General features: G+C 39.1%; 1 protein-coding gene across 1 annotated transcript in view; it reads right to left on the bottom strand.

Annotated features, from left to right (window-relative positions):
* LOC132074501 (dual specificity calcium/calmodulin-dependent 3',5'-cyclic nucleotide phosphodiesterase 1C-like) overlaps positions 1-14,374 on the bottom strand; it is a 55,226-nt gene that overhangs the window by 35,772 nt on the left and 5,080 nt on the right. Inside the window, exons 4-6 of the mRNA XM_059474359.1 lie at positions 13,970-14,110; positions 4,009-4,109; positions 2,144-2,272 (exon numbers count right to left, since the gene is read on the bottom strand). Of these exons, the coding sequence (XP_059330342.1) occupies positions 2,144-2,272; positions 4,009-4,109; positions 13,970-14,110 (371 nt within the window). The remainder of the gene's footprint in view (positions 1-2,143; positions 2,273-4,008; positions 4,110-13,969; positions 14,111-14,374) is intronic.

Below are 14,374 nucleotides of genomic sequence, written 5' to 3'. Positions count from 1 at the left end.
ACGAATTAATTTTCTAATATTTAATAAGCAGCAGAGAAATGTACATATTTCTCTATGGAACACTAGTAAGCATTCAACTCTTTTCTTCTTGACTGTAGCCCAAAAGTTCTCTTCCATTCTCATCTGCTTTCCTTACAAAATCCATGACCATTTATTTTTTCAACTGTGAAATGTGTCTCCAATTTTCTATGTATCTTTCCTGAAAAATATGTTCCCTAATTAGATGACAGAATACAAAAAAGTTATAAAATCCACACAGATACCTAGGATTGCAGACCATCAGATCTTCTTTTCCCAGTAATGTGAAAAAAGGAGTCAGGGCTCAGCTCAGAAAGGTACTCAAGAATTATATTCCAAAAACATCACTTAGGCCTTTTGCAGAGGGAGATTTATCAGTCTACAAATGTGAAGTTTAATTTGGGCATATCATATTAGTTGCCCAAATCATCTTTCAATACTGAGAGTCCTACTTTTAAGTCTTAGAATGGGGAAACTCTGGGCTTCTTGGGTTTTATGTTTCAACAGGCTTTGCTGAAGTCAGTTGATGTTTACAGCACTTCCCAAATGTTTGCCTATGGGATTTTGTAGTGGCAGTCAAAGGAAAAGCACGTAGAAATCACAATGTTTTGGAATTACAGCACTTCCACACAATGTCCTTTATTTTTCAGCACTGCTGTTTGATTACCAGCTAGAAAATCATACTTGAGAGAGAACAAATAAGCAACCCAAAGCATTGAATATTTTTTTGCTCAGGCAGTCAAAATATTTTTAAAGGGATAGGTTAATTTTTAGAACTTTGGTTCTAAGTACATTTTATCAGCAGAACACACACATTGGCACTACAGAATCAATGAGAAATATCTGAAACTGGCTTTGATTCAATCAGAAACTTTAAACAGTTCAAAATCAGCTCAAAATCAGGCTAAAGTCTTTTCCTAAAGTCAGTATCTATGCAATGAAGCATAATCAATTAGCTGCTCCACTCCAAAACATGAGTTTTCCTTGTAGATGGTGGCTCTAAGACTGATGTTTCTAGTAACTTAGTTCCTTATGTTTCGTCACTAACATTAAATGAAGCAGTAATTTTCTGCCAATATTTGCCAAAACATTTCCATATGTACATAAAATAGATTTTTGACATTGCAGTGGATATATTTTCTTTCTGTTTCTTCTTGCTGCTCATCATGACACTATTCTATATATGGAGGGTAGAATTTTCAGGGCACTCCTCCACAACATTGACTGAAATCAGCACTACAAATTCCGGGTGTTTGACTATAGGATCAAATCACTGTCGACAAGTTGAAATAAATAGGAAACTCAGGTGAAACACATTAGCAAGCAGAGCCTTCACTGACCATCTTGGTAGAAGTCAGCCCCAGAGGCAGGCTTATTTCCCCACATTTATATTAAAATTAGATTAAACAACTACACAGCACTATGCTACATTTAAGAATATGTAGAAGGCACTGTGTGTCACATAGGATTTCATAAGCTGCTTCCACTCCCATGAAAAAGACCATGGGGCTGGATCCTTCCTGTCTAGCACACTAGGCTGTTTTTAAATTATCACCCCTTCAAATTAATGAAAAACAGAAAACTCACTTTGAACTATTAGAAAGTTAATAATGGGCTATTAGAAAGTTAATCATGGGCTCATTTTGGCACATAAATCATATATTTCATGAGGCTTATTTTAAATTACAGCTTCCTAAATCTTCTAAGCATATGTAGTAGATCTATGCTCCCTGGACTGGATTATGTTTTGCTTTCAGTTCCATTTATAATTTCCAGACAGGAAGTGTTAAATTAGATAAAGGTTATATTTATGCTTTAGGACAAAGAAAAAGCTAGGTCTACACTCAATTACATGTATACAAAGAGTGTCTCTGTGATACTTAATAATTATATGGGAGTCAACCCATGTATCCTATAACCCATTCTCACAAAGCCTAGTCTTACTATCAGAAGTGAAAATTGAAAGCAGGAATAAACAAAACAAACACCTTTTAAAGTTCTTTGTCTTGTAGTATAGAAAGACTAATATGCAATATACAATAATGCATATTTTTATTCAAACAAGGTAATACCAGTCTATGATGGTGCTCCAATATTCCTAGGCAGTCACCATGCTAATTTTTACCTCCAATCATCCTTTGAGAGATTAGATAAAATATTCATCTCTTCATCATCTTGCAAAAGACGATACGCCGCACTAACATGGTGATTTTCAAGCACAGACCGGTCATTATATAGAATGGCTGAGTCTGACCTAGCATTTAAAAGAAAACATGGGAAAGGTTGTTTTTTCCCTGGGTCAAGAGACTCAGAAGTTTTCCTTTGATCAGCTACAGCAATTAAGTCTATAGAATAGATATGAGCATTTTAAAAGTTCTTGTAATACTATGTTAATTGCTGTTACTCAGTAAAAGAAATCTAAAGAACACTGAAAAATCTATTTCACCAGATGAGACTCACCTAACTGCCTTCTTACATACTTGAAAACAAGTACTGAATGCTGTGAGAGATATATAAACTTAGAGTAGAACCATGTGGCTTTTTCCTAACTCTTATGGATGTCTCTATGATATTAAAATCTGACTGTACCCAAGTAAGCAATTGCAAGATGTGACCCAATACAGTTTCCAGAACAGCAAACTGGCTGTAAGCAAGATATAACTCAACTGATTTCTGACATCTGTGTGCTAGACTATGCTGTCTGGAAAGGCAATTGCCAGTGGGACAGAGTAGGATCAAAGGTACCTCATGCCTGATGTTAAGCCCCAGAGCAGAGATCTGTGATTGATGAATGGGTAAACTTGTCTGAAGACAAAGAAGTTAACAGCAACAGAAGGTGATAAGTTTTGTTATAGTTGTCACTCATATCTGCTTCAAAGAGAGCAGTGTATATTTTTATTCCCTGACATTTCACACCATCTGATGTTTAATGTTAGAAAAATTAAATTACAACTGTCCTTCCTTGAATATTTTTACAAATATTTGGAAAGTACAGCAGATCCCTAATTCCTGTATGCATAAAGTTGTATGAAGAGTAGTGTGGCTTCATCCAGAATAGAGACAGAGACTTCTTTCTACATTCCCAGTCTTTAGTGTGCATATGTGTGCTTTATCCTGGAAACTATTATTGATGCACAGCATGATTCAGCTAACACACTACAGACATCTATTTTTATTACAAACATGTAATCTAATTCAATTACAATGCATTTTAAAAATGTCCAAGCGTGCAGTGTCAGTCAAGGACATTTAGACATTTTGGCATTTCTACCAGTACACTCCTAATGTCAAAATTATACACAGACATTGGATGTCCAATCATCATTGAAACTAGAGACTTCATAATCTTGCACACTTTTGAATTTTGCTGCTGTCTTCATCTTATATTCCTCTCTGCCATCAACGCAGAAGCTTTATAAAATACATAGCTCCCTCTAGGTTGTGATCAGTTAATTATGCTCCAGCAATTTATGATACTTTAAAAAAGTATTTCCCTGATTAAGTAGTGATAAGCATATACCCTTGCTGCAGGTGTGGCTTTCCACTGAAGTGAAAATAGTATGTGTAGTGTTCATATTCACTGATGAATGCAACAAACATGACTGAATGCCTGACTTATGCCAATATTGTCTAAATCCTCAAATTCAACAAGGAGAAAAAACTAAAATTACAGTAGCTTCTTCAATACTTTGTCAAAATACATCACTCTATACAGCCTTATGTCTTTGAAAACTTTACATGGAAATATTTTTGGAACTTTCTTTTTCCTGGTTATTAATATGAAACAGCGCTCTGGAATGAAGAATACATTCATTCCATTGTGAATGTTTGAACAAGAGAAAATCAAATGTAACCTGAAAAAGTTAACTTTCCTCCTGCAACACTTGAAAGCAGAAGTTCCTGCACTTTTCCAAGGTGGCTGTGCTGTTATTCTCCAAAGATTTCTTCCTCTAATTCCTGACCCTTCATCATGATTTACAGTGGCCTCACCTTGTCTGGATGTGAAAATTGTTGGTGGTTCCAGTGTGTTCATAATCATGTATGGCAGCTGCAAAAATCATAGCGAAGATCTCCAGCTCGGTCAGCCAGTGCTGAAAAGAGATTACAGTGCAATCAGGTAAGGTGTCATTTTCTCAGGCTTTTGTCTTCTAAAATAAGTTATTTATCCTCTGTTGAAAGTCAGTGTTGCATGTCATTACCTTTCCCCTGAAGACTGACAGCTGTTTTAAAGAAAACTTCTCTGGCTGATACGTAAAAGCCAAACCAGTGTTCGTCCTGGGCTTTCATCTAAGTAAATTGAACTACAGCAAATAAGGTCTAAGGCAAAGAAAGGGGAACTGTGCCCTTCTGAAAGAGCCATGTTTCAAGGAGAGAAATGAGGAAAACTCAAGAAAGTCACGGTTCATCAAGGGGAACTTGATGATATATGTGCAGGTAAACACATACCACCACGGTATGTATTTTCAGTTCAGTTTAATTGAGGAGCAGAGACTCAGATACAGAAGAATGTCACTATTTTCCAGAAAACAAAAGTATTTGTCAATCACTGAATCATGAGGAGAACAAGGAAGATAACTACAAAAGATGTACCTCTTGTTATTTATTTATCATTTTTAAAACACTTGAGAAAGCTCTGAAGTTTGTGGAATTTTTCCTAATTCCCTAGACAATGCTTAAGTCACTTTTGCCTTAGATTTATAAATTATTCAGATGCTTTTAATAATTTGTATCTCAGGCAAATAATTTCATTGTCTGGTTTTCCACAGAAAAGGTGGAAAAGAAGTCAAAGGTTTTAGATACTGTAGATGCTGTAAATATTTGTATGAAATGCTTAAATGTATTGCATTTAGTAAACCCTTTACCACAGTGACTGCCAAATACTTCTGTAACACCTCATTGTCAACCTGCAAATGTTTTGACAGGCATTCAAATACAAACTGCCTTTTAATTCAAGGCCCAGCAAAGGCACTAAGGCATCCAAAATCTATTCTAGATATCTTCTAGAGCTCAGGGGCCACCGCTAGTATGTTAAGCATGTGCAGGGAAGCACAGGTAACAACGGGACTGCACACAGCAACCTGTCTAGCTCTTTATCTGTGTTTCACAGTCATCTCTGCATAACCAGTGAAGAATGGAGCAAGTCTCAGTATTGAAGATCCCCTTACATTAAAGATGTAGATGTTTTTGAAAAGACACTTTGCACAATGCTACTGACCATAATCAAGATAGTTCTTGGGTTTGGGTTGTTTCTTTTTGTTTGGTGGGTTTTGATTTGTTTTTTTTTTTTGTTTTTTTTTGTTTGTTTGTTTGTTTGGTTTGTTTGGTTTGTTTGTTTGTTTGTTTGTTATTTGTTTGTTTAGGGTTTTTTTAATAGCAAGGGAGACAGCATGGTGAGGAGTGCAAGAAATTATCAGAAACAGAAATGTCACTGTTTTCTCATATCTACACATAACTGATCCAGGATATGACTGGAGAGCACTGATGGTGGAGAAGTCTGTTCAATTTTCTTTCCAGGTGTGACATGTGAACAAGGAATGATTGCCAAATGATTAAGAACATTAATTCAACTTTCAAGCAACAATTCCCGGCAACTGTGAATGGAACTAAGATTTCCAGGCTACATGTCTAGATCTGGACTTTCATTGCCCACAAGGGTCTGCCATTTCCCAAAAGGAGAGACTGCAAATGATAGAAAAAAATCAGGGCACACATGCTCAGAAACAGCCAGAGCAAGTCTGTATTATGGTTGCAGGACTCATTCGAGACACATTCAGCTAGTCCAACACATTCACTGCAGACCACCTCGACAGCATCTGATGATTCCCACACTAACAAGATCTCATGACCCAAGTCTTACAGCATCACTAATAGGTTTGAGGTTTCCTACCTTGTCTCTTAAGGCACATACAGGGAAAGTGCTGACTTGCATACCTTACCAAAGCATCTCTTGTTAAACAATTTTGGGTAAGGAAGGTTTTCAAATATGGTGTAGTAAATCTTATTAGCATTATCTTTTATTAGCAGTATTAGGTATCATAACAGCATTCCAGGAAGATCACCCAGAATAAAACTGGAATTACAGATTGTAATTTTTGGTATTAAATAAAGCAGTGTAAGTAGAACAAAGTCAAAATAGGCTTGTGAGTAACACAAGGGAAGTAGCTGGAAACTCTTAGTCCCTTTTCTCCTGCCACAACCTTGCAAGACAAAGCAAACAAGACAGCAAAGATCCTGAAGAGAAAGGATGTCATCTCCATCAAAGTGCTGGCTTTACAATTCACTGCTTTGTAGTAGATTTCATCATGGAAACAGAAAGCTAATTTTTAAAAAACAAAGCCATCAAGACCAGCAGGACTGTATCACAAAAGATGAAAAGAGCAAGGAAATGTAAAAGGTTTTGATTTCTAAAGGGCTAATAAAACCAATCCAGAATAAAACCTTATCAAAATTTCTGTGATGGTAGTAGGTCAGAAATTGTGAAGGGTAAAAAGCATGAAATACCAAGTATTTGCTTGCAGAATGAAAACAAAGGGCAAGGAAGCATAATTGACTTTCAAAAATATACAATAAATGTGAAGCATTAGCTCCTAGGGTGGCTCATTTGCATGTAAACAAAAGGATCGATGAATATAGAAAGAAGAAGGAAAAAAGAAGAAGAAAGAGTAGTGTATCCAAATCTCACAAAAAAAAGAATGCATTTCCAAGAAATTGTTACAATCTATGTAATTAACTAGTTTCCTTCCCAAGAGTTTATTAACTTCTATTCAAAAGCAGGTATTTTCAAAGCTTATGATGATCTGCTTATTATCAAAACAGGCTAGTGGAGAAGATTATCTCACTTCCCTTTAGCACTAAAATATGTGACAGAAGTCCTGCGCTTTCACAGTTTTTCAAGTCTGCTGCAGGAAATAGTCTCCTGTAATTCTTGTCAGTATCAGAGAAAGAAATCTTAAGCTTTACAATTTTCCCACCATTGTGTAGGTTAAAAAAGAAATTGTGGTATTTCCAAACAGTAATAAAGATTAATCAGAGAACAACACCAAAGAAAGTAATAATCAGAGCTGAACAACAGAGTTTAATAAAGGAAGGAATGAAATAAGCAAAAAGTGTGTCAGCTCTTGGAAGCTGTCCCTGCAAATCATGCTTGTATGCCAATCCGCTATGAGATAATAGCATGGGGTGACTTTATGATGCTGAATTGTATCCCCATTTGTCTGTCTTGCCCAGAAATAAGTTTTGCACCTTTAAGACTGGTTCTGAGAGCAAAGGGGAGGAGGGAGAGAAGAAGTGCACAGTTTGTTTTCAAACAATGCAGTCGCTCCTCCACATTCCTGCTCCTGGACTTGTGTTGTCTGTGGACAGACAGACAGCGGGACAGAGCTCTCCTTTGTTTTCAGTTAGTTTTTAGCTGGCTGAGGCAGAGAAGTTCCCTGGACTGTGGTTTGTTTGTTTGTGTGTGGGGTTTTTTTGTTTTTTGTTTTTTTTTTTTTTCTTTTTTTTTTTTTTTTCTTTTCTTGGGACTGTATAAATCTGCTCTGGACTGAACGCCCAGAAGAGCACTGGCAGCTCACACCTGTGGCCCACTGGGCCAGACTTGTGCCGTGGCATTTCCAGCACAGGAGAGACTGACAAGAGACTGAGTAAGCTGAGCTACAACCCATGAAGGGGACTTTCTGAGTTTATTATCTCTTCGGAGTGGTAAGAGGTTTTGTTGTTTAATATTGTTCATTTTTTGTGCTGGTGAATGCTTTGCCTGTTAAAGAAACATTTTTTTCCACTTTTCTCCAAGGGAATCTTTTCCCAGACTGGCTGGGAAAGGGGCCACTTCTTTTTTGCTAGAAGAAACTCCTTTGGAGGTTTTCTCCCAAATTTGCCCTAAAGCAGGACAGATAAACATCAGATTAATTCCAAATTCTCTTTCAACATTTTGTCTATGAGAGAGCCAAAATCTTTGTAGTTCATACAGTAAAGTATAACAAACTAACTTCAAAGCATCATCCTGAGGGAAAAAAATAACAGGAAAGCTGATGAAATTTTGTGAAAGGAGAGGGAAAGAAGATTTAATTGAAAATAAATTTTTTAAAAAATGAGAGATGAAACAAAACTCTTCAGAGAGTTCATAAATAACAGAGAGCATGACAAAGGCAAATGAACCATGTGAAGACAAAACAGAAACATGTTTCTTACTTTTAAGACTAGCACAAATTTTAACTATATGGACTATTTAAATATGAAAAAAGCAATTTTCCACATTACAATTAACTAGAAAGATTAGCAAGAAAAATGAGGGGTTTTTTTCCTATTTTTGTATATAACTTTTTAAATGTGATCTTCATCCCATTGGTGAAGAATTAAACCAATGGCCCTAACATAGTTCTGAAACCAAAATCTTGTATTCCAACATGTCCAAGTTACTTACATAAATATTGTAGAAGTGATGAACTAAAGAACTATACATGCTACAGTAATGATAAGATAGTTATGTGAGCAAATCCTGGAAAGAGGAAAATTTATCTTATGTTTCTTTATTGTGTGTGAGCACATTATGCACGTAAGAGGCCAGCCCTGCTGTCAGCAGGACATTAGGACTGATAACTTCTCATTTTCAAACTACGTTAATCTATGCACTTTCAGATTGGTTGTATAGTTTAAGGAAGGTGAGGCGAAAACAAAGAAGAAAGAAAAAACCCTAAAATCTAAGTTTAAAAAAGCATTTAAACAAGAGAAGCAAAGCTGAAATATCACAGTGCTGTGAGTTTGTGGAGTGGTTTCCTATTGTGCTATATTTGATCCTAAACCAAATTACAGATATGATGTGGGTGTGGGAATGATTAGTACTTGGGAATATTCCTGGAAAGCAGAAGACACTCCTCTGGACCACAACTCTATCATACTGGTTTGCATGGACCACTGTTTATGTAGCTAAATGCAGTAATGGGCTCAGTTCAGGCACTGGCTGCAGTGCAAGAATATACACACTAGCTTGCAAGCACACGTTACAGGGCTTGCAAGGGTCTTTCATGGGTGAAGAGAGAGATGAGAATCTTGACTCCATGATCAGAAGGCTGGATTTATTAATTTATGATATATAATACATTAAGACTATGCTAATAGGAATAGAGAGCAAAGTTCAGAAGCTTGCTATGCTAAGAATAGAATAGGAATGAATTGACAAAGTTCTGTGTCCAGGCAGAAAGCAAGAACAACTCTCCTGTGAGTGGTCAGCAAATCCAAACACTCACAGAAGACCAATCACAGGTACACCTGTTGCATTCTACAGCAGCAGATAACCATTGTTTACATTTTGTTGCTGAGGCCACAGCTTCTCAGAAAGGGGAAAAATCCTAAAGAAAGTATTTTTATGAAAAGATGTCTGTAACACACACACTCCAGTTCCTATTTTCTAGATGGAAGTCTGGGATGTGTACATTCTCTTACCGCTGCACATATTTATGCATATTGCACAGATTCACTTCTGTAAAGGGTAATAAAAATGTTTTTATAAATACATCAATGGCAAAAGGAGGGGGGCAAGGAAAACTTCTGTTCTTTATTGGACATGGTGGGGAATACAGTTACCAAAGGTGAGGAAAGCTGAGGTACTTAAAACCTTCTTTACATTAGTCTTCATCAATAAGACAGGTCATCCTCAGGACAACCAGCCTCCTGAGCTAGTAGACAGGGACACAGAGAAGAGCAGATCCCCTGAAATCCACAAGGAAGCTGTTTGTGATCTGATGAGCCACCTCCATGTTCAGAAGTCCATGTGACCAGGTGGGATCCATCCTGAGTGATGAGGGAGCTGGCAGAAGAGCTCACCAAGCTGCACTCCATCAGTTATCATCAGTCCTGGCTAACCAGGGAGGTCCCAGATGAGTGGAAGCTGGCCAGTGTGATGCCCATTCATAAGAAGGGCCAAAAGGAGGATCCAGGGAACTGCAGGCCTGTCAGCCTGACCTCAGTGCCCAGCAACATTATGCACCAGTTCATCTTGAGTGTGACCACATGGCACTTACAGGATGGCTTAGGGATTCAGACCCAGCCAGCACGGATTTAGGAGGGGCCAGCCATGACTGACCAACCTGATCCTTTTATCACCAGGTGACCCACCTGGTGGATGTGGGAAAGGCTGTGGATGTTGTCTACCTGGACTTCAGCAAAGTGTTTGACACCATCTCCCACAGAATCTCCCACCCTGGAAAAGCTGACAGCCCATGGCTTGGACAGGTGCACTCTTTGCTGAGTTAAGAACTGGCTGAATGGCCGGGCCAGAGAGTGGTGATGAATGGTGCTGTCCCCAGTTGGTGGCCCGTCACCAGCGGTGTCCCCCAGGGATCTGTGCTGGACCCAGTCCTGTTTAAGATCCTTATTGATGATCTGGATGAAGGGATCGAGTCTACCATTAGCAAATTTGCAGATGACACCAAATTGGTTGTGAATATCAATCTGCTGGAGAGTAGGAGAGCTCTGCAGATCAACATGCACGGGCTGGATTGATGGGATGAATCCAACAATATAAAGTTTAACAAGCCCAAATGTCAGATCTTGCACTTTGGTCACAACCACCCCCTGCAGAACTACAGGCTGGGAACAGTGTGACTGGACAGTGGCCAGGCAGAAAGGGACCTTGGGGGTACTGATTGGCAGCAGCCTGAACATGAGCCAGCAGTGTGCCCACATGGCCAAGAGGGCCGGTGGCATCCTGCCCTGGATCAGGAATAGTGTGTCCAGCAGGATGAGGGAAGGGATTCTTTCTCTGTACCGAGGACTGCTGAGGCCACACCTTGAGTACTGTGTCCAGTTCTGGGCCTCTCAATTTAGGAAGGATGTTGAGATGCTGGAGCATGTCCAGAGAAATGTAACAAGGCTGGTGAAGGGTCAGGAGCACAAGTCCTGTGAGGGGCAGTTGAGGGAGCTGGGATTGTTTAGCCTGGAGGAAAGGAGGCTCAGGGGAGCCCTTTTGGCTCTACACCTCCCTCAAAGGACGTAGTAGGCAGATGGGGGTCAGTCCTTCTCTGAGGCAACAAGTGACAGGACAAGAGGACACAGCCTTAAGATGCACCTGGGGAAGTTCAGCTTGAGCATTAGGAAGTTCTTCACAGAAGGAACGATTGGGGATTACAATGGTCTCTCTAGACCTTATCACTCTCTACAACTCTCTCAAAGGCAGCAGGCAGGTGGCAGTTGATGTCTTCTCTGAGGCAACTAGCTCCAGGACAAGAGCAGTTTAAGCTGCACCAGTGGAGGTGTAGGCTGGACATTAGGAAAAAGTTCTCCACAGAAAGAGTGATTGGGGTTTAAATGGGCTGCCAAAGGAGGTGTTGGAGTCACCATTCCTGAAGGTGGTTAAGAAAAGACTGGAAGTAGCACCTAGTGCCATGGTCCTGTTGATAAGGTAGTGCTAGGTCATGGGTTGGACTCGATGATCTCAAAGGTCTTTTCCAATCTGGTTTGTTCTATGATTTCAGATCATCTTTTCCTCTGAAACAGAGGTTGGTTCAGTTTGGTTTTTGGGGGGTTCTTTTAAGTTTGGTTTTTATTTCTTTTTAGTCTGCTGCATTCTCTCAGAGGAAAAAAGTCCACATTTCTCCATCGCTTACTCATGTATTTTCATGTCCTTCTGTTTGTCTGTTTTTTAATACTTTCCTTGCTTTATTGAACTCAGAGGCAGCATAGGAAACCCCATTCAGCACTGGTGCATCACAGGCTAGAACGAAATACTAGTTGTTCACTCACATCTGAGTTGTTGCTAAATGACTAACAGATCAAGAAGCAGCAAGATGGAAAAAAAGGTAGTTCTGAACATGCATAGGATGGAGATCAGCTATATTTGGGCAACTGTTGTAATCCAGTAGTCTTTTGGAGCATGAAAACTGCCCTTCTTCCATTGTTTTGGGGTGAAAAAGCAAATCCATTTCCTCTAGAATACAATTCTAGAGGAATACCACTAGAATACAATTCACATTACTCGACATTGCACCTGTTCCTACTGACTACAGCTTGCAGTGCATTTTCAGTAGCTAATGTCCTAAAAGCAACAGTGACCAATTTAGTATCTCACAGGCGGTTTTGAGTAGGTAACTGTATTAGCTGCAATTATGACCTAAGTGCTTTCTACTTCAGGCACAATCAGAAGCAAGTGACACAACTTCCATCAGGATCAGCCTGTCTGAATCACCTCTTGAGACAGATAGCACCTAAGTCCTTCCAAATCTGCATTTGATAAATAGCAGCATTTACTGCTCTAATTACTGTGTGACTGCAATTCACAAGTGTAATCTACATTCAACACAGGAAACTTGTGATGTTAACAGGAGGCTGTGGATTGTGTGACTCCTCAAGGAAGAACATCCAGTTCTGGCTTCAGAATTGAAAGCAACATCTTTGCGGCAATCAAAGAACTGCAGAAATACAGATCATATGCACAAAACAGTTCCCAAGTGTGAGCAACTCTACAGTGGTTGAAACTAGCCTAAAAGACATAGCAAGTGCTGCGCTATGCCTTGTTAGCTTATACCTCTCTCTCTTATACTCCATCACCAAGTAGACACTGGTGGCAGTTTTTTGGGTTTGTTATTGAGCGGCACAGAAAAATGTATCATCAGCAAACAAATATCACCACAAGCATTGCTTACAGACAATTTTTATAGTGATTTTTATAGTTGATCAAAGGTGCTCATTGCATGAGAAAGTGTTAGAATTTGGTTAGACTGAGGCACTTGGTTTTTCCTTACCCTTTTTTTCAACAGTTCCAGACACAGAGTTTGTAACAACTGGGGAGTGTTCAAGAAGGCCTGAGCTGCAGTAAGAGCCTCAACATCTGCTGACCTGGGTTCATGTGTCTGCTCTGCAATACAAAGACTCCATGACCCTGGAACTGCACACTGCTTAGTGAAAGGACCTCAGAGAAATGAAGTGCAATAGAACAGAATTACATGTATTCAAGTACCAGCCACAAACAGAACAATCACTTAAGGGCCCTGGTATAACAGGAGATAACTGGTAAGCATTTAACAGATTAACCTCCCTTTCACTGTCACTTTGGCCTCTACACTTCTGCCAGTGCAAGAGCAAGGGCAAATTAGGTGCATGGAAATAAGTGAGGCAAATAATGTGGGGAAAAGATCTGCTCCACATAATCAGACTAAAGGTAATTTCATTCTTTTTTTCTGGCTGCAGCAGTAGCCAGGAGAAAGAATAGAATGAATACATAAGTATCCTTTGAGCTTTCCCTGCTATTTATTCTCCCCCCAACCATGTGGGCCAGCAACTTTCTGAGCCTCCAGCTAAATCCAAACTGCAATGGAATCACTTCACTCTGGAATCCATCTTCCTTCAATTTCTCTAGTCCATCCTCAAATGTATTTCTCTTGTTTGTCTTGAGAGCCACTGTGGGAACTAAGGTTTTTTATATGCCCTTGTTCATTCCTGTCATTGTTGTCAGACTTCAGCTGTCTGTAGGTTTCTGTGCAAGCCAATCCAGATATTTTTGCTGTAGAGAAGTGGATTGAGGTCAGCATTTCCAGCATTTCCAGATCCCAGCACTTGTTATGCTCAGATAAGCGGAATGAATTATCACTTGGATGTACTGTGTCCCTACCTTAAGTTAAGAAGAAAGCTTAGACTATACAACTCTTCATATTAGGTGAAATGAATTCCAGTAAATGTGCATTGGCAAATTCACACAGAGGATCTGTGGCAGAATGAAAAACCAAGCTTGGGTTTCTCATTCATCCTGTCATTCATCCTAACATAACTGTTAAAAGAGTAATCAACAACTTCATTTACCCTCTGTTCCTAAATAATCCAAAGTCTTTACCTTTATTAGTCCAGCCATATTGAATTAAGTGTGTCTACAGTATAGACAGCTTCCACTGTGCATTATCTCAATTAATAATCAGAAACTTTTGTAAACTCACTATATATTCAGGATGCCAAGTCTTTTACTTACCACAGTGCCTGTCTTGAAAAGGAGGTAATGGACTGTCTGTGAGACATCTGCAGCATGCATTAGGTTGTGATAAGGATTTTTGTGTTTACTGTAGCCAGCCTCCAGAGCTTCCACAAAAGACACCAAGGCAGATATGGGAATCTAAGTAAAGCAGCACAGAAACAAAGGAAGGGGAAAATAAAAACAACAAAAAAGCATCACCAAACGAACAAACAAAACCCCACAAAAACTCCCAGCTTTAATGGCTAGCATTCAGACAGGAGTATTTTGATAATAGGTTCTCCAAGAGCCATATGTACTTCACAAACAAACAAAGCACTAGAACATTTTAAATAGTCATTCAAGAGAGAGAGAGTGAATTCAGGTTACTACTTCAAATTGGTTTTCCCATCCATAATTACATTA

Source organism: Ammospiza nelsoni, chromosome 1, assembly GCF_027579445.1.
Source record: "Ammospiza nelsoni isolate bAmmNel1 chromosome 1, bAmmNel1.pri, whole genome shotgun sequence".
NCBI lineage: Eukaryota > Metazoa > Chordata > Aves > Passeriformes > Passerellidae > Ammospiza > Ammospiza nelsoni.
Note: the sequence above shows the minus strand (reverse complement) of the source record. Positions and strands in the feature narration are given on the sequence as shown.